The sequence below is a fragment of the Temnothorax longispinosus genome, chromosome 1 (assembly GCF_030848805.1).
Source record: "Temnothorax longispinosus isolate EJ_2023e chromosome 1, Tlon_JGU_v1, whole genome shotgun sequence".
Classification (NCBI taxonomy): Eukaryota; Metazoa; Arthropoda; class Insecta; order Hymenoptera; family Formicidae; genus Temnothorax; species Temnothorax longispinosus.
The window spans coordinates 28169948-28190961 of record NC_092358.1 but is presented as its reverse complement, the minus strand read 5'-3'; the positions used below and the strand labels follow the sequence as shown (position 1 = coordinate 28190961).

The 21014-nt window shown below is 36.5% G+C and overlaps 1 protein-coding gene and 1 long non-coding RNA gene across 3 annotated transcripts in view; one reads left to right on the top strand and one right to left on the bottom strand.

The window, feature by feature from the left end:
- The window catches only part of LOC139823166 (uncharacterized), a 38505-nt gene that overhangs the window by 9476 nt on the left and 8015 nt on the right, over positions 1 to 21014 (bottom strand). The gene's annotated exons all lie outside the window — the stretch shown is intronic.
- The window catches only part of LOC139823120 (uncharacterized), a 32846-nt gene continuing 19298 nt past the window's right edge, over positions 7467 to 21014 (top strand). Inside the window, exons 1-2 of one of the 2 annotated variants that reach the window (XM_071795448.1) lie at positions 7605 to 7721; positions 8174 to 11178. In XM_071795448.1, coding sequence (XP_071651549.1) covers positions 10983 to 11178 — 196 coding nt within the window. In that variant the 5' untranslated portion in view covers positions 7605 to 7721; positions 8174 to 10982. Of the gene's footprint in view, positions 11179 to 21014 lie in introns of both variants that reach the window. The other variant, XM_071795437.1, reaches the window with a different exon arrangement.

The following is a 21014-nucleotide window of genomic DNA, read 5'->3' as shown; positions in this document are numbered from 1 at the left end:
AAATTAACGTTTTTTCTCTCGAGTTACGTGCAAAACAATTAACGTTGAAAACTCTAATGTCTTAAAACTGTTGAGATTTTAAAAGTCCAATTTTAAATTGTTCATACTTTGATTGTTAATAAAAATTATAAATTTGTTGAAAAAGCCGACTATGAAATAAGTAAATAAAAAATATGAACAAAAAGATATAGTTTTTGCATTTTGCACCTGCAGAGAGGTAATTGAGAACTTTCAAAGTCACGATGATCTCTTTCTTGCCAGGCCGAGGAGGCAACATCATGCCAGAGACCTGTAGGGTCAAGTAACTGGATCGTGACGTATGATTTAACTCGCAACGCGATTTTCTTGCGGCAAAGAATTACCTGATAAATTATAAGCATGTAACCCTCCTTACTTATGATTTATGTAAATTTATCTAAGAAACAATATATTATATCATATAAAATTGTTTGATTAATTACAGATGCAATTATTCTATTATTAATGAAAATATTTCATTTTAATTTTATTTATTTCCATTTTTTTGCAACAAAAAAAAACAACAAATTTTTAACAATAGGAATAGTCTTTCACACAAATCCAAAGACTTTTAAAAGCTTCTCTTCTTTAGAAAGTTTGATTCAATGTCAGTTTCTTTCGAACGTTTTCAAGTGTCAAAAGGCCTGTTCGTGTTAGCTGAACTTCTTCACGTTGAAAAGAAAAAGAGAAAAGATGAATTGTGCAAAAGAAGTTCAGCTATAAAACAAACAGGCCTCCTGTTATTCAAGTTTCAGATTAGATTACGAAATGAATCTGCATGAAATTAAATGAAGATTGAAGCTGTTGTTAACTGCATGCGTCTTTAAAGTTGATTTGGATTTGTGCAAATTCTATCAACGATTTATAAAACTCGGAAACGGAAACACGAGATTCCTACATTAAAACAAATGACATTATTTATTTCTTTGCTTTATATTTCCAATATGAATTGTTAGGAAAATACTATGATTCGAGTTAATAGATTTTAGTGCAACACAACTACATAGTAAAACATAATATCATTAATCTTTTCGTAATCCCATTAATTATATTAGAGTTAATAACGTATTGATATCGTTTGTCATTCCCACTTTGTTTCACGGTTTATTTTTCCATCATATTTTCCATATTCAATGTTGTTTTAACTTAACAAACGATCGATAAGGCGTGCTGAGAATGACACTCTATCGTAATTAAATTCTTCTAATTGAAGTACATGTTTCTAAGACTACATCGATCTCGATCTCGATCTCGACCTCGGTTTTGCGCGGGAGGAAGAGGAGAGAAGGTTAAACGAGTTAACCCCATAGAACCTAGATGACCCACGTCCTCGGTCCGAGTCGACTCTATATCGTAAATAATCTCTTGGTAGTAATGCAGTGGGTATCCCGGATATATACATTCTTAGAATATTTTATCATTTGTGCCGCGCCTTTTCATTCATTGTTCAGTTGTTTTGGAAAGATTGAAAATACGTATATTTTTCGAAATTATATTTGAGAGCAGGTAAAAAAAATTGAATTGATAAGAACGATTTGCTGATCTAAAATGCTAGTTTATAAGAAATAAAACATTTATGTTTAGAGACAAATTCTACTGTTTTAGAAATTTAATAATTGAACAATTGTATACATAAAATTAATGTCATGTTTATAGATCTAATAATAGAATATTTCTTTCATATTAATTTGTTTTAATGTTGTTAAGATTATTAAGTAAAATTTTTGTGTGTGCGCACACACACCAAACATAATGCAGAATTTATAAAAATTCATGCTGCTACGTGGGTGTTAATATTCTCTCTATATATATATATTTCCTTTTTTTTCTTTCAATTTTTAATAGAAGACTTAGTATTTTAAGCTCATTATATGTATATAGTTCTGTTTTATTAAGTTAGTAAAACAAGTTAACTCCACTTTAATTGGCACATAATGACAAAAAAAAAACGATAAGACTCTCCAAGTAAATTATAAACATTTTCAGTAATTGACGGTAATGAGAGGTGATTCGTATGTATGTCAGTGATGTAATAGCAAATGATGAATTCTTATAATTAATAGGCCAAGCTTTTCATCACGCACGTTTGCTCTATTAGATTCACCTAAGTCAATTTGTTTTTCTAGGACGATATGTGTGTCGCAATTTAGGTGTATTATATTTAACACTTCTATGATCCTATAATGTACATATACGATATGCATCATAACGGAGCGATATTTAATATTCTGATTTTCAAAGAGATTTTATTTTTCACCTTATATTATATATATATGATTTTTGTCTTAATATATCATAAATTATTATATATCATAAATCACATAATTAGTTGGATTAATATTTCCAAGTAATTATTTTATCTCGATTATTACATTTATTCATTCAGAAGAGTCCCGAGAAAATCAATTCTAAGGTGTCTTAGGTTAAAAAAGGTTGGAGATCTCTGATTACGAAATATGTACTGTTTACTGCCGAGTGAAAGGAGAGGAGGACGCACGAAAGACTACGAAAGAACGTAATCAGGAGGAGAGTTCGATGACACAATCGGTGAAGGAACCATAATTTGTGGATCACGTTCTGCACGAGATAGTTCAACGAACTTGGCTCTGTTGCCATATAGATTCATATTTTTCGGTTAAACAAAAACATGAAGTCACGAATAAAGATAAAGTGATCGAAGAGAAGGTCAATTTGTATTACAATGTTTGATTATGATACTTTGAATATGATACTTTCGATTTAGCATCGTTACTCTTTCTTGTGACCATATATTACTAAAGTATGCATAAAACAGCGTGTTATAGCTTCACCTAGCTCATAATATCAATTAGGTTAAATGCAAATATATTAATTTATTCAGTAAATGTGTTTCTCTCTCCTCCTCTCTCTCTCTCTCTCTCTCTCTCTCTCCTCTCTCCGCTCTCTCTCTCTCTCTCTTCTCTCTCTCTCTCTCTCTCTGACTAGACACTGTTAAAAAGACAACTTTTTGTCGTTCAATAATTTCACGATTTATTTACATTGAAACGTTAGCTTCTTTTAAAAATTAAACGTAGAGAAAATATTTTTGCTTTAAGAAAAGAAATAATATTCTGATTTAAAATATTTTGTCTTTTATCGAGAATCACATGTTTTTCACGATATCATAATACATTTTTACGATAATATGCTCCAGTCCTGTTTACTCAGCCCGGTTTACCTAGTCTGTTAATGTCTTCGGAGCATATTACGTGGTATATCCGATGTCTCGGTACGACATTGCGTAAGTGAGATTATTATGCGAGCATGCGGCTCGTAACCTTGAGAGCAGGCTACAAGCGAACACGTCGTGTCTCTCTGCCTACGTCCTGACGTCATTTACCGTCATACAGTCGAGAAGATGAGAACGCACAGTGGCAGCAGATATTATGCGAGATGCGACGTAAAAAATGTGTTTGAGTCATGATATTTCTTACGATAAAAAAGGAATTATTTTTCCCATATATTAATATTAGGCTTATATATTTATCAGAGCGTAATTAAATTTTTCCTTAAATACTAACAAGATATTACATATACTACAATGCAGTAATTTCAATAATGAATAGGCTCGCCAAATTATAGCTAACTCTAGCTATCTAATAATATTGATAAAATAGATAAAGTTACAAAAAATTAATCTTACGTCATTGCTTGGAAATTAAATTCGTCTAAATTATTATTTAATACAATCAATTATAAATTAAATGATTTATAATAGCCTAAAATCTAATTTAAAGATAACATATGACTGTTATTTGCATTGGCATGTTCCGTCTCGGAATTGTTAATCATTGATCCTGGTTATTGGAAAATACGTCGGACGTTGTTATATGATGAACGTATCGATAAAGCACGCCTGACATGATCGTAGGTAGTGCACATCAATTATCACGGCTACTTCCGGGAATATATCACGAAAGAAAAAGAGTGTACATATATATATATATATTTTTTTTTAATAAAATTATTTTTAATAATTATTAACATTTTAATTTTGCTTCTAATACCGGAAGTAAAAACGTTCTTATATAATAATTATATTATATGTAGTAATCATATTTTGCTATAAATCAGATTAATTAATACGTGCAGTAATACTTGTTATATAATTTATTACGAAATTTTATAGATAAATCTTCCAGTGCGCACTATAGCGATGACAATTAAGTGTCATCAGATTGTGGTATAGGTTTTTCTCATTATGATGCGAATTTGATCAAAAAGAGAGAATTTTTACGCCATGAACTATTATATAACAGAGTTATAACAATAACGTTTTCGTGATGTGGAACGGAGAATTATTTCATGCGAGATAATCTTTTTCAACATTAGCTATTTCACGAGCCCGGATAACGTTCGCACAGTGATGGTCGAATAAAAAGCGGCACATCGAATTTTACGATCCTCCATGCAGTAACCGGCATTTATTCTTACTTATCACGGTGCGCGACATTGGACCATTCGCCTCTGCGGTTTTGCGCTTTTTTCCCCGTTGGTACTCCGTCCGAGCTGCCATATTCAGAATTTATTGCGCCACGGAATAAAGTGTCCCGCTTAATGTAACTATTAGGCCGCAAAGTTTGTTGCCCCGAGAGCACCACGGAAACTATAATTTCAGCGGGACACGACATATTACCTTCACATTTCACCGCGCTTTCGATGACGTGATAAATAAAATTCTGCAGGCTGCAGTTATTAATTAATACGCACATTATGGAAGCGACTTGCGCTTCGCGATAGTCTCTAAGAACCATAAAATGATTACAGGCTTATTTAATGTTATGATACAGATGTATGCTTATTGATTCTTTGATAGTTGCGCACAACTGACGCTAATTGTTCCAGTACGCTCTGCTGTTACGTACGCTGTTAATTTTGTATTACTTCCTCGATGAGAATTCTATCGGCTAACGTATACTAGAACTTGAGGATCCACATATCTACGATATCGAGAACAATGATTGTGATAAACGGTGACTTTCCTTGTGTTAATAAAGCCACGAAGTAGTAACGATGATTACATTTTTACGCCCTGCTGCCACATCTAGTGGGGATTATATTATTATTTGATTGTATTTTGGTAGCAACGGTCACTAAAGTTGCAACGTAAACGAAGCATTAAACAATTTCTTATTTCATCTATCACATTATTAAATTAAATAACAATTGATTTGTATAAAAATAAATTTTATATATTCTATGGTAAAATACTTGTCTGAAAGATATTCAACTGTCGTGCCTTCTCTCTTGTAAAGTTTGTTAATTAATCACGAAATATGTATTTATCAATATAATTTTGTTTCTTTTTCATCTTTTATTTCTAAAACAAATATATTAATCTGTTACATTGATTATGTTACATGGATTAATTGTAAAAGTTAAAGAATTCACACTATAATACTATAATATTATATTAAATTACCATTTTTCGCCTTTCAAACATTAATAAATTGTACTAAAGTTACGAAAAGTGATATCGACTTCAATTCAAGGATTTGATGTTGGACACTCCCAAGGTCTATCCATGTAATAGACTTGATGGACTTAGAGGCGGAGTAGTAAAGCCGAAGCTTTAAGCTTAACTCGTAACTCGAAATATGAGTAGGACGAAAGAAATCTAAGAGCGGAATAACTCGGCAAAAGCGGAAATCCTCAGAGTTTAAGTAGGTTTATGTCGGTCGTACTACTCGTACTAGTGGTATATGGTGGTATATTGCACCATACGCGACGCTTGACGCATCGTTTTGCACGCATGTTATTGTCCTGCAGGAATACCCGTGCGATAATGAGATTAAATTCGCCGCGCATGAAACATGATGACGATGACTATCGCAATGCATATAACGATGGGAGATCTACTTTGTCACGATGAATAAATATGTATATCTGTATAAGCACACATTATCTCAGAAGAAATCCGAGTTATACATTATAAATAACTTTTTACAGTTATATATAACCAATTTTCGACAATTTTTATAAAGTCTGGTATACGTGAAATACTATGTACGATTGATGCAACGAAAAATTTCTTGCACACAAAAGAAGGAAAATAAGGAAATATAATAAAATTTGAATGGAAATGGAATTTAAAGGGTTGCACATATCACATCACATCGAAGTAGCTGGTTTGTGATATTTTTTTTATGTGGCATTAGATTTCTCTATTTTCACTGATTGCACGGACAGGAAGTTGTCAGTGACAGCTTATTACATACCGTAAAACATAATTGCCCACTTAACTATTTTAACGGTGCTGGTTTCCCGCGCCACAACACGTAAGACAAAAGTGTTAATTTCAACTTTAATTAAACGAAATGCGACGTATCTTTGTAAAAATATCATCACATTGTAATATTAACGTGATTGCAAAACGTTTTGAAATAATTTCGGCTGTATTCTAATAGGCATGTTCGACAAATTGTCCGCGATTACCACTTTATTCTCAGACGCATTCGTTTAGCAGTTTAGCTGAATAATATCATTTTTGTGGTGGCGAATAAAAGCTAACGGAGATAAAATTACACGCTAAATAGCTATTGGAAGAAAGATGAAATTTAAAGGATGGAAATAATTTATTTTACATAGAACAATCTCTCTCTCTCGACTGGGGTTTCTAAATCCGTGCTAGAAAGTATGAGCGCGCATTATATATGTAAAATAAAAAAGACTTTATATATCAGTCATATAATTGATATAAATTGGTAAACAATGTTTCGAAAAAATGCAATGCATCGCGAATCCTGGTTTCTGACACAAGACCAGGATTTCCTCTTAAACGTATAACGTATGATTTTATCAGATTTCATCACAAATGCTCAATAAACAAAGATAACTTTATAAATAAATCACATAGAATATAATTTTATTTAAAATGTGACTGTTTCTCTATATTTATTTATATTTTACATTAATAATATCTATTACATCATTTTGATTAAAAAGTGAACAATAATACTTAAGATTTCATCGATATTATTGCAATACCTATAACATTGAAATGTACAAAATATTAATAGATATATACGTATATATTTATTTAGTTAAAAAAAATAACAAAACGCTTCTCAAAAGATGTACGTTATTTGCGAATTGACGTAATAATTCTAAGTACGCGCAGATATAATAAGCATCGTTTATTTCGATTCGCTTCATTTGGTCATCGAAATGAGGTAAACAAAATGATTTAATTAAGCAGATTTAGCATTTCCTTTCTATTTTCAATCAGTCTCACATCTGCTTTGTTTAAAGGTCCATTCTACACATTGTCCTCGGTTAAACTCGGTTCAGCATAGCCGATAGCGAAAGGGACGATGCGCGATTGCATACAATTGCATGCGATTGCAAGCAAATGCAATCGCAAGGTATAGTGTAGACAGTATAGTGTATAGTAGTGCCACGAGAGTGAAGAGTACAGCGTGGAACGCGCCGAGAGACGGAGGGAACGAGCAGGATGGTATATGGCTACGGTATGACGAGAAGAGGAGAAAGAGAGTGTGTTGGGAATATACGTGGGAAAAAGACGGAGAAAGATGGAGCGGAGCGTTCGTTTTCCAGGCAGGCAACTCGGCGCGGCGCGGCGTCGGTCGGAGGCATCGGAGGCATCGGAGCTCGGAGCTCGGAGCTCAGTCCGCTCAGTCGCTCCGTGCCTCAGTATGCCGCGCAGCGCGCAGGCTCGCGTACACGTATTATCCTTTTCTCTCTATCTCTCTCCGCGTTTGGTTTCCGCGGTGCGCGGCGCGTCCTCTCTCTCTCACTCTCTTTCTCTCTTCCCTCCTGTCTCGCGCGCGCATCACCGCGCCGCGCGCCGTGCCCGTTCGGCACGCACGCTCCGTATTGCTCGCGTACGTACGTATGTACGTGCGTACGTATAATACGTAGCGACGAACGAACGATACGTGCGTGCGTGCGTGCGTGCGCGCGCGCGCGTGCATTGGTAGTATACGCAAGTACAAATATTTCGCGGCACGCTTCTTTTCACGTATGCGTTTCGCGGTCCGCGGTCTACCTTTTCCCTTTTCCTGCGCACACTCCAGGTCGCTCTCGCGCGAGCAGGATCCGCGAGTGCGTGATACGTGTGTGTGGATGTATACGTGTACGTGATTTCTTTTTTTTATGCATGACTACTCGCGCACAGCGGTGCGGCAGACAAGCAGACAGGTACGTGGAGGATACGTCGCCGCGGTCGTGGATGTGGTCGTGGTCGTGGTCGGCCGTCGCGCCATACCGAGTACCGAGTACAGAGTACCGAGTCGACTAACGGAGCGCTCGCGACTCGCGCGAGTGCCGCTTCGCGAAACACGCGCGCAGGATACGCGCAGGAGAATCCTCCAACGTGATATTCGTCTTGTCTTGTCACGGAGTCTCTTTCGTGGAAAGAAGAGTGCATCGATGCATCGTTGTGACGTCTGCGCGGCAACGACTCGAGTCGTGTGACCCATATACACGGTGACACGGTGACACACGGGCGAAAGTGATCGAGCCGATACGAATGGGTGCGCGCACAAGTGTCGCGGTTTTGACGCGGGAAAGAGCGGGAAAATCGAGCGGTCGCGGAGCCGGCGCTGTCCGCTCGATGAAGACACGCGTGTAACAGCGCGGGCAGGAAGAGAGAAACGAGTCTGATGTGAGTGAACGAACGGACGAACGGACGAACGGACGAACGAACGAACGAACGTGAGTACGGAACGTTGCGAAACTCCTTAGGCCTGATTGTGAGATGTGGCACAAAATGAAGCGAGCGTATCCACGAGCGATCGATAACTATAGCGGCACTATAGTCGACTCGATGAATATCAAGCGGCCCGTGCTACCAGCCAATCCAACCTAACGGACAACGCGTGACCTCCAGGAGCGGCGCGCGGCGTGGCGAGCTGGCGAGCTGGCGAGCAGAGTGGACAGGCTCGTCGACGATCCCAACTTCCGTACTCGTTCAACGACGGCGTAGACGATGTAGAGTTGTAGAGAGAAAGTTGCGCGACGTTTTTGTTGCACCCTGGAGGAAAGGAGTATCGCAACAGACAGCGAGAAAAAGAGAAGGAGAGAGAGAGAGAGAGAGAGGGAGAGATAAGGGGGAAAAGAGAAAGAAAGATAACGAGAAACGTACGCGAGAAAGAACGTGCGTCGAAGACGATGCGAGTGGAAAGTAATTTTCCAAGCTCGTGATGTTATAATGGAACGTCGTTAATGACACGACAATAATCGATGGAATCGATCGTTGCCCAAAGATCGATTTAACGTTCCGGTATCTTCGTTCCCCTTCTCCGGAACGTTCGAAGCGGAACGCGAACGGAGAGAATAAAAATCGAGGAAGAGAGACAAACGGAAGAAGATAGAAAGGAAGAGAGAGAGAGAGAGAAAAGAAGAGAAAGGGGAGAAGAAGAGAAACAAAGACAGAGAAGAGTAGAGAAAGAAAGAGAGAGAAAGAAGATATCTTATTTTTAGCAGCACCGCTTTGCACATCGCAAAAACCGGTTTCACAGAGTCCACGGAGTCCACGGAGTCCACGGAGTACGAAGGAAACCGATAGCTTTCGTGAAGGGTGTTCGAGGGAAGAAGAAATACATATGCGAATAACAAAGACACACATGTACCTTCGTCCCTGTCGCAGAGAAATAGTGGGAAAAGAAAGGAACAGATAAATATATGCTTATCAGGTGCTTTCAGGTACAAATTCCTTTGGGCACATTCCTTAAAATACTCGATATTTACTCGAAAATATATGATAAATCTAGGAAAACAAAGCTAATCCAAGAATAGCTAAAACAAAAATTAAAGCATAAAAACTTTGATGAAAAAAATTTATTGTGATATCTGATTCAAGGTTTTGCGAAGTACGTGTATGTTGGTGTGAAAATAAAGAGGAAGACACGAGGAAACAATGACACGAAAGGTGGAATTTGCTTAACTCGATACGCGCACAATTCTCTTGCACCCCGCCGCAGTCCGCACCTTGCTCGCCATCGAGTCCCCCCTCTCCCCCCGACCGCCGCCAGGTATAACCACCTCTGCCGTTCCTTGTCGTTCTGAGGTACCGGCTTATCGATTGCGTGCGTGCGTACGCGACAACGCGGACGACACGAGATTCGACTATCGACCCTGTCGACGACGACGACGACGACGACGACGACAACGACAACGCATCTTGTGATTTCGGGATTAAAAAAGCTACCTGACACCAGTTGGTATTGTTGTCAGAATCGCCGAGTTTTCGGTCAATCGTTGGAAGATAGGTCCACGAAAAGTTTCAAGAACATGCTTTTCGATTGAGGGATCGAAAGTTGTAATTTGTATCAGTTCGAGCAGTCTTTTAAGGAATAACCGATAAAGACAAGTAAAGACAAAATTGATTATCAATAATATCAATATAACGAAATTTGGATTACTAACATTTATCCAAAATATACATACATATATCGTACTCTAGTCTGTAATTTTTAATGAAAATTGATTGAAACAAAACGGAACTCGGCGAAAGAGAGAGAGAAAAAACTATTTTATTCCTCAACGGTGAACAACAATGAACATAACGATGAGCATTAAGTGGGAAAATTGGTACCCGCCGGGAATATTGAATCATCCCGATGCTCGGGGTGCTTAATTTCTGATCACGTTATATAGTATATCGATAATATCAGCACATTGATGAAATTAAAACCATCTGTAATAAATTGATATCTTCGAGAGCTAAGAATCGATTTCCAAATTACTCATTAGTTTACGCAGAATCTCTACGCGCATAAATCGCATTTCATCACGTTATCGTACATATATTGTTGATGAAAATACCGAAGACATCGAGACGTAAACGTGCATGATCGATCCGATCGATCCACATCCGCGACAAGAACTTGGTCGAGAACTTTCGTCGCAGATTCGATTGATCGTCATCGACATTTGATGTAAAGCCGAGAGAACGTTCGCGAAGAATACGAACGGCATGAAGAATGGCAACCAATTCTTCGAGCACTCGTCAGGGCGTGAGGGCGGTCGCCACGACGACTACCGATCCGCAGCGGAGCGAGAAGCGTGCCGTCGCGGCGCGGGGTGCCGCCGGCGCTCTGGCCCTGAGCGTCGTGGCTTTGGTCGTACAATCGGCGGCCACCGCGACTCCCACCTGGGGATACTTCACCAATCCTGACGGTGAGTCATTGCCCGCTGTGCGTGATTGGTTTTATTAATTAAGACCCGCTTCTTTCTCTCTCACACACACACCCACGTGACTCATTGTGTGGCTATGTGACCTACTAAATTTTTCTCGCGATCTTGGCGTGATCGGTCGATCCCTGACGTTGTCTGTGTCACATTTAACTTGCTAATACTCTGCAAATATTTCTGAAATTAGCATTGAACGAGGGAAAATACAAAATACCATAGCGTCAAATTTTTAAAATGCGTTAGCGTTGGTCAATTTTATTAATTAAGATCGGCCGTGTGTGACTTATCTCTTCGATCGGTTGTATATATATATATATATATATATATATATTGTATATATGCATTTTATCGCAACCCAATTACGACAGTACTTTTGTTACAATTTTTGTTACTACTAACGGTTAAATTGTATCTCTTTGAAAAATTTTCAAAGTTTATATCGGAAGAAAGAAGAAATAATGTCTAGTTAAATTTTTATTGAGCTTTTATTATAATTTTTGACTATTTCTTTCTAAATTATAGTTGTGTAATGTTAATATAAATGAAAAAGGGAAATTAAATTAGCTTTGATTGACATTAGCGCTCTAATTAAAACATCTAGCGCTTTTTATAATTTCTCTTTTTTGCGAATTATAATGTAACGTTATGATTAAATTTATATATAAAAAAAGCATTTTTGATTTTTTGACAAAATATATCTATTGAGATTTTCGGATGATTATCAAATATGACTTATGTTTCTCGTTAAAGATACTACGCAAAAATAACCATTATATATGATGTCATCATGCGCTTGCCTCATTACTCGAGTTATATCGGTTAACAAGATGAGGCAACTTTTCTCAATTTATGAATATAATTTATACCTACTTCTCTTGTTTTAAACACGTCAAGAAATGTTAACTACGTACCAAGATAGATCGAGAATGTATTGCATATGTATAATATACCATATACAATTATCGCGAGTTTCGTTGTTCTTCAACGGCCACGGCGCGGGCGTAGCATCGAGAGGATTTCAATGGGTTCGCGTCGCAAGTAGAGCGTGTTAAATACGTTCAAAGAGCCAGAAACATTTCCTTCATTCATTCATATCAGCCTAGCGTAATCAAAACGCGTTTGCCGCGCGGTTTTACGGAGTAGTAAAGTTTGAGTTTGACCCAATTCAACGCATACGGCTCTCCATATATCGAGCCAATTAATTCCAGCAGCTCATTTTTACAGCTGCGTTACGCGCACTGCTTTTCCTCGTCTACGTACCTCTCGCCGACCTGTTTCTCTCTTGCCTAATAGTTACGGCAGCAGCGCTGCCGGAGCTCCGGAGATAGTCTCGGCCTTCGACTTCAACGCGGTGTTATTCTTGAGAATCGCGCGTAATTTCCACTACACCAAAGTCCATCTACTCTTTACGCAATCGCAAGTCAATAATGTTTCCTCCATTCTAATTAACGAGAACAATTTGTCGCCCGCACGGATACCGCTTCTATTGTACTTATTATTATATATTAACATGTATATTCGCCATTCCGGAAGGTGCTCGCTTCCGTGTGATCGTCTTGATTATTCTTATTATTGTATTGAAACTTTAAACAGACGGAAAGTTAATTTTTCCAATTTTCTTGTATCTTGAGAATGTAAAAGACAATATAAAAATGTCAGGTTGTTCGATGTCACATTTTGTTTTGTTGTCTAATTTGGCTATTTTTATCAACACATATAATACACATATGAATAAGCGGTTATTTATGAATAAGCGGTTCTTTTGTATGAACTCTGCCGCGCCCGCGCCGGTGACAATATTATATTGTAAGTTAACTCTTGCAAATCTCCACTTATACAATGACGATTTCTTTAAGCGAGGAAACATGAAGATATAGTGGCTCATATATCAACATATGATCAAATAAGCGTACACGTTTCTCCTCGCTCACGTCTTCGCTCTACGCGAGCGGCGAGAGGCGTGTCGTCGCGACACTCGCGACTCATTATCCATTACCCAAGTATAGGACACCGCGGCACGCGGTATAAAAGCGTGATATTTCAAAGAACGACGACTTGACGACGCGACGACGGGACGGACGTTGCTCAATACTGCGCGACTCGGAAACCAATAACGCATGGTTTCCTTGTGCTAAATACAACAGTACACGTAATTTCTTGTTGGTGATATCCCGCGTAACGATGCTAGTAACGCGCTCGGGCGCGTACAACCTGCAACTTTCCATTCGTGCGTGCGATTATGATTATTCTCTAACAGGATAATCATAAGAGAATCCACTGAAATTCGAACAGCGCGCGAAACCGAGTAACGTACGAATGTTTCCCATACGCGTGATTCCCATCGTTTTCTGCCGCCATTGTCTCCCGTTCTCCGTTTCTCTCGTTTCGCGTGTAAGCATGCATATCGAGGAGCATCGTGGAAAGAAAAATAATACGACCGCTTCCTTAGGCCGCTTCCTCCCGACCTGGCGCGGGAGAAAAATCTCCGGGAATAAAGTCTCCGTCGCAGTCGTCGCACCGAGAGGCAACGCGCTCCCACACTCGTCGGCGTTCGATAAACTCGTAGCTCGTAGCTCGAGAGCCGCTACACAACACGCACATTGCACGCGTGCGTGTAAACGCGTTCTGTTTCTGTATGCGTACGTAGCAGGTGTCTGCTACCATATGACGTCGCTGCTAAATATCGGGCGCGGATGTAACGTCTATATACATATGGTGTCCCTGAAATAGATCATCAAACTTTAGGAGCATATTCTCTTCACTTTAGGGATGAACAAAATATCGCTGTATAGACTAGTGTAGAGTGTAGAAGGAAACCGTTTTTGACCATGCTTTTAAGACGGCACAAAGAGATTCACCTTAAGATTAATCATATGTGAGCATTGTTGCAAAACTCTGTAGTAGACAAAAAAATAGTTATAATTTAGAGAAAATGAATTTTTTAATCTGCAATTGTATAATATTCTTTTATCCTTACGAAAAAATATTAAGTAGAATATGTTCCCAAAATTTGTGGCAATCCAATTCATGGACATTTTAATTACATGTATAATTACAGAATGAGAAAAATGTTGAGATTCTTATAATACATATCATCGATACGAAAAAAGTTTCAGATAAAAGTTTTGCAGTATTAAGGAGAAAATGTAATGCATATAACAAATTATTTATGCAGCATACATTTTTATAAGATTTTCATATTGGCATCATCAATATTATTTAAACTATTTCGGGGTTTTGATATCTTTTTCTCACCCTGTATATGAGGCACGGTCACTTGCGTACATCAGATACGTCAGGTATGTAGCTACCTGCGACGATAGCCCTGCGTTTCACAGGTATGCGGATTCACAGGTGGCAAGGAATACTGTTACACAACGCGCACGCACACGCACGCATGCATTCATCGTCAGACGCGACGAGAGCAACGATGCACGTTGCAAAGCTGTTAATTATGGACGGAGAAACGGGGCTGACGGGAAAGTTCCGTGATGGAATCGATAAGCCGTGAACAGCGCGGGTCGCATTTTTTTCGTCTCCTTCTCTCTCATAAATGTCGCGTATATTCGTTATTGTTGTTCCTTGAATCGGAAGATCGAGTTGACTGTTACGTTGTAGCAGAAACTGTCTGTTACGATTCTTATTTGATCCTTATTTTTATGATTCGCAATTATGTTTTATATATATTTTTGATATTTTATATATATTATGAACAATATTCTCTAATTCTGTATAAACAGATGCAGTATTTTATCCTCGTTAACATATTTTTCTGTAAAATATTGATTTGATCTTTCAGGGCAGACGTTTAATGGAAAGTTATATAAAACTCTAATTTCTTACAATTGCATTTATCTAAATTACATAGTTTATGTTTATATTTATGGTTTATATATGTATATGTATAGAAATCTGCAATATTTAGTAGACAAAGATTTATCAAAGTAATAAAACGATTTTTAACTTAAATAGATAAAAATGTATAATCTTATTCAAAGATATACATATGTATAATACCTCGTCTAGTATTAATATTGAAACATCAGTATTCAATTTTTCGTTATCGAACAAGATTTGTAAAAATTGATAAGAGACGATCTAATTTTAAGACAAAGTGGAGCGAAATGACACTTTTGGTCGCGACAGATGTACACGGTTTTCTTGCTCGTCAACGCGCCATTACACTCGGGACCAGTCTGTTGATCGATAAAATCCGTTGCGCGCTCGTGCCAGATACGATTGATGACACGTCATGATCGATTCCTTGGAGCGGTACTATACGATTCGACGCGGCTATAGACAATATTATAATTTACGCGTGCACAATCATATTACGATTGAACGAGCATATGTGTGTCGCGGCGTGAGACACGTACACACACATACATATACATCTATATATATAAATAAAAGAAAGAATAGAATATAGTAAAGAGAGATGAGAGAGAGGGGGGAGGAGAAGAGAGGGGGAGAAGGAGAGAAGAGAAAGGCATAAGGTACCGCTATACTAGGGCTCAGGACTCTTCCAGCCAGGAGTGCAACGGCCTTTACCTGGCTCTCACTCACCCTGCCCCCTCTGCGCGACCCCACTCTCTATACTCTATGCGATCTTTCTCTAAAAATTATAGTCTGCGTGCGCGGGAGTCTCGTTTACCGGTGCGAAGACTCTCGTTCATAACGGAGTACGATGCATTATCATAAGAATTCTTCGTTTTGTTAAATGCTTTTTTACGACGTTGAGTTACGAAATATCCTTAAATTCTCGGTTGACATTTCTTAAATTTCATTATTACGCAAATTCTAAAGTAATTTAAGACCAAGTTTTTCCGACCATCAATATACATTGCAATGCGATAAAATGCAACAACAGATGTTAAAATAAAATTTAAAAAAATCTGATAATAAATTGTTTTTTTTTTTACAATAATAATGTATCTTTGATAATAATTATCTTACTATATTATCATAGACTAGTTAATATTATGACAAATAAGTAATATAAAATATATTGCGTACCACTAAAATAATTATAGTAGGTCGCTGAAGTATAATAATAATGTAAAAAATTTTGACATTTTAGCAATCAGTTTGAGTTCTACATAATTATTTTGATAGTGCAACATAGATATACTTGAGAAAAATTCGTTTTTTCCGTGTACAATGTATTTTACAGTCATCGTACGTAGAAAAGAGAACATTATAATTAAGAAAACGTTGCAATAATATTAGTTTTTTTATACAATAATAGGCAATTTATATTTTTTATTACTTTAACATATATAGCGAATGCTATTTTATTTTTATTTAGATATTATATTAACACTTTCGCGCAGCCGACGATTCTAGCGCGCGACTTAAAACAGTAAAAACTATATGAGCCGTATGCAAATTTGTTTTATTTTCGGATTAAAATTTATTTTAACTCCATTTAAATGTTCATTTTGATAAACTTAAAATCAATTTATTGTTAGATAGCTGCAGTAATCATAAATACAAGTCATAAAATCATCCGCCTTCCTATAATAAGTACTATAAAATAACGTTAGCGGCAATCAGCTACAAGATCTTAAAATGATGTGAAATTACGTCAGAGGTTGCAAATGTGTTAACAGAAAAGAAAAGTTTTAAGTTTTTTTTGGTAAGAAAGATTGCGTTTCTAGAAATAACTCCATTCACGCTTGTGTTTATTATGTCCTAATTGCTATATCGATTGCGATATTTCCGTGTTATACATGAGTAATGTATGAAAATACACATGGCGAAGGTGCGCGATAATGTAATGAGAGGAAGCATGGGCGTCGTCAATCGTATCGTTTGCGCTCGATATACATATGCCACAGCTACACAATCGCAACGCGATCCATTTTATCGTCTACAAAGCAAATCGCGATATCCGTCGTAACCACCGAACTGAATTGCGACACAATGGCCGAAATTCATTGACGTAAGTTACTGTACGATTCGCAATACAATTATGGCGCGCGCATGTTGTGCGTGGATTTAGTAGAGGCTACTGCATATTTCAAGCTCAACACGCACACACGCACACACAAGCCCGGTTAATCTGATACATATGGTGGATAAAAGAGTGCGTATATAGAGGATAATAATAGCGAGGATATTTATATACTGTTTTGTTGATCTGTAGTAACCTTTGATTATTTAAGAAAAATGTAAATTACATTTATGTCAAATTTATATTTTTCGGTTTCAAGATTATAATATTAATGGCCGGTATTCATAGTCGGTGTTCTTATATTTAAGTCCGTTTTAAGTACAATCTTAAGATGTCATGAACCAATCATAGAGCCGTATTAGCATCTTAAAACATTATTTAAGACGGTCTTGAAATAAGAACCGACTATGAATACCGCCCAATGTCTAATTAATCTAATCGTTCATAATTTCATGATTTCACGAATTTACTTTCCTTTAATAACTTCAATTTACGAGAGAAAATGGAAATATTATACACAGATAAACTAATTAAATAACAAAAGCAATTTCTTCGATAATAATTAATATTTATTGTTAACGTCTTTCCAATTGAATAATTCTCCCATTAATTTGGTACGCGAAAACTGAAGAGCATTGGAGCAAGATAGAATACACACAAATACATTGATAGGAACATTTTCAATAAAGATGCATTTACGTCAGTGCCGACGTATTTTACTTATTCAAATATCCATGTCTTGAGATTTATAGAATTCCAAGAATTTCTCTTACAGCAAATTCCTGCGTGGGCGTTTGCTATTATATTACACGCTTATAGATATATGTGAAGCGAATAAGTTTCGAAGAGATAATGCGAGAAGTTTTGGCAATGCATAGCGATTGTCGTGTGGGTGATGTATTATAATTACAGTTGAAAAGAGTAGGTGTACCATATTATGATAATAATGTTATTGTAATAACGGTAATAATAGATAATTATAAATTATAATATAATAACAGCTATAATAAAAATATAGGGACGGCTTTCATCTTTGTATCATAAATTCATCTATAATAAAATACTCTGTTCTGCTTATTTCAATCAATAATATAATTTTCACAATTTGAGGTTAAAACTGATGAGCCGTTCAATAGATTTTCATTAGCTTACACTTACAAAGCCAATTCTAGATAAATTTTTTTTGGAAATATCCAAAACATAAGGTTTTGTTATTATTGTGTCACAATAATTTCTTCTGTAAAATTCAGTGTAATTTGGTTTTAAAAAGTTTCTTTTTCAAAATATATATATAATTAATCCTAAATCTACGAAATTTATAAATAATAAAAGAGCTAGTCTTAATTTGAACATTAAATTATACTCGTAAAAAGAAGATAATTAACTCGTACTCGAGTAATAAAGGTATTTTATTAAAGTTTTGTCACAACGGTGTTTTGTCATTATTAGTCATTAAAGCTTCCAAAAGAAAAAGAAATGATAAAAAATATTACATTGATGTGATTACAAAATAGTTTAAGTCCACAAGTCGCATTAAGAAAAAGAAGTAAAACTATTATCATCTTCTACTTTTTTTTTTCGATACAGTTTGTAAATTTTTAATTTTATATTGTAAAATTGCTGTAACCTAACCTAATCTAACTAAAAAATTATGTTTTACAATGAATTTTACGTAAAATTTTATTAATGCCGAGAGAAGTTGCATAGATGGTTAATTGCAAAGTTAAACGATGACGTTAGGTTTCGCGATGCAAATGTTGCGAACGGCAGCCTATGTGCGGAATTCTCAAACGATAAATCGCGTTTACCTACCTCGGAGAAGTTCTCCGGGAATTCAACATCCGGCGGAAATGGTGGGAATGTGCATTACTATGGACTATATAGCGAATACATACGAACACCATGTAACCTGCGAGAGTACAGTCAACGCTCAATGCGCGTTTATAGGTACGGTACCAGGACGTTACATTACGCTCGCTTTTCATATCAATTACAGATAGTTGCCTAGCTTATCCTTCGTGATAATTATAGGGGCTTATTATAGTGGAGACAAAGGAGTCCTGGAGAAAATTAGACTTTCCTGATGCGTTTCCACTATTTATAGCAGGGAAATAATTGTGCATGCGTAAAGATTTTGTAATTTTTCTGCAGTTTTATAAGAAAATGTGATTTTTTTCTTATAAAACAAGTCGCCCCTTGTGCCAACGAGCCCCTAACATATACAATAATGGAAATTGAATAACAATAATAGTTGCTTTAATATGCATAGCTGTTTTTTTTCTTTAAAAGAAATACACAAATTTAGAAATGTTTATTGCTCGAAAAATTATGAAAAGATTAAGAAATGTCGCAAGTCGTTTGAAGTCTTATTATTTTGAAATGAGCACATGATAGAAGAGATAAAGTCATATTAAAGAATCTTCTTTTTTACTACGTAAGAAGACAATAAACAAGTTAGATCTTTCCTGGAGATAAAAAAAATAGAATAATCGAAAACGCATTACTATTTATAATTGAGAAATTGAATGTTCAGAAAAGCCATGAGATTTTTTTTTTGAGATAACTGACGGATATATGGCGCGATGCATATTTCGCAACGATTGCGATGTGTTGCGTGGGCAAGCTACACCCAGGTCATGGTTCGCGTGTTCGTGCCAATCGTGACGCCAAGATCTGCAGGATGTCATGCCGATAATAGTCCGTATTTAACATAGATCGGTGCCATTACGACGGTTAATCGTTAGAACGACAAGACATCGTCCTCTAGTGACTTTGCATATTCTTCCTAGGTTGTGTGTGTTAGGGGCCAAGATCATAGTAATTATATATGTTATAATGCTCGCTTGTAGATAAAAATAATTATTTTATAGGTTTTGTTCATACTATTATATACTATTACGATTTATTTTATATAATACATATAGGTACACAATGGAAACATCATCGCATTTGTCACATTGGATCTTTATTGCGAAATGTGTTATTTCGTGACACATCGTGCCATCCGATTTTACCGGATATTTCAGTGAAAAATCATTGCATAGACCTTGTACACCGGATATAAACTACACAGTATTCGACACATGCCTGTCATCTATAAAATATAACTGCATTTTTTTGCGATTTATGACGCAAGCGAAAGTATGAGCTGATATTGAAGCTGGTGAATGCGCGCGAGCTCACTTACGCATTATAACGATGTAGTAGGTACTGCATACGTTAACGGTATGTCATGCATTCGGAAGCGAACTGATACAGTGCATCTCTGTGCGCCATTGTTTAATATTTTTTTGATATTAGTTGCGATATTTATTATTTTGTCTATAAAATATTTGTTTAGAGCATTACTCATATTCACTTCCTTCTATGCATTCTCATTTTATATTATTTATATTTATTTTTAGTCATTTTAAATTATTATATTTACGATTTATTCGATATCAGTCTTCTCGAATCTAATCTAACACATTTCTGAAATAGTTGATTCATAATAATTAAATAAAGATTGCGGGACATTAAAAAAAATTTTCCTTTTAATCGTCAAGCATGCACGTGTGAAGAGATACAAAAATCATAGTCTCTGCTGGTCTCTTGATATATACGATATATCAGACAATGAGAAAGATACACGTAGAAATAAAACCATAGGTATGTGAGTCGAATATGAAAAAGAAAATACTGAAATAATCCATAAAAGCATCAGGTCTTTTCACGCCGGATAACGTAAGCTACTTAAGCTTCCGGCGGAACAAAAGAGCGAAATAGCTATAGCTGCAAAGCCAGACTGAATTGGACATTTCCTTGGCAGCAATATTTTTTCGATGGATATCTCTTGAGAGGGTGTGTAAGCCGATATCTCTCGTAA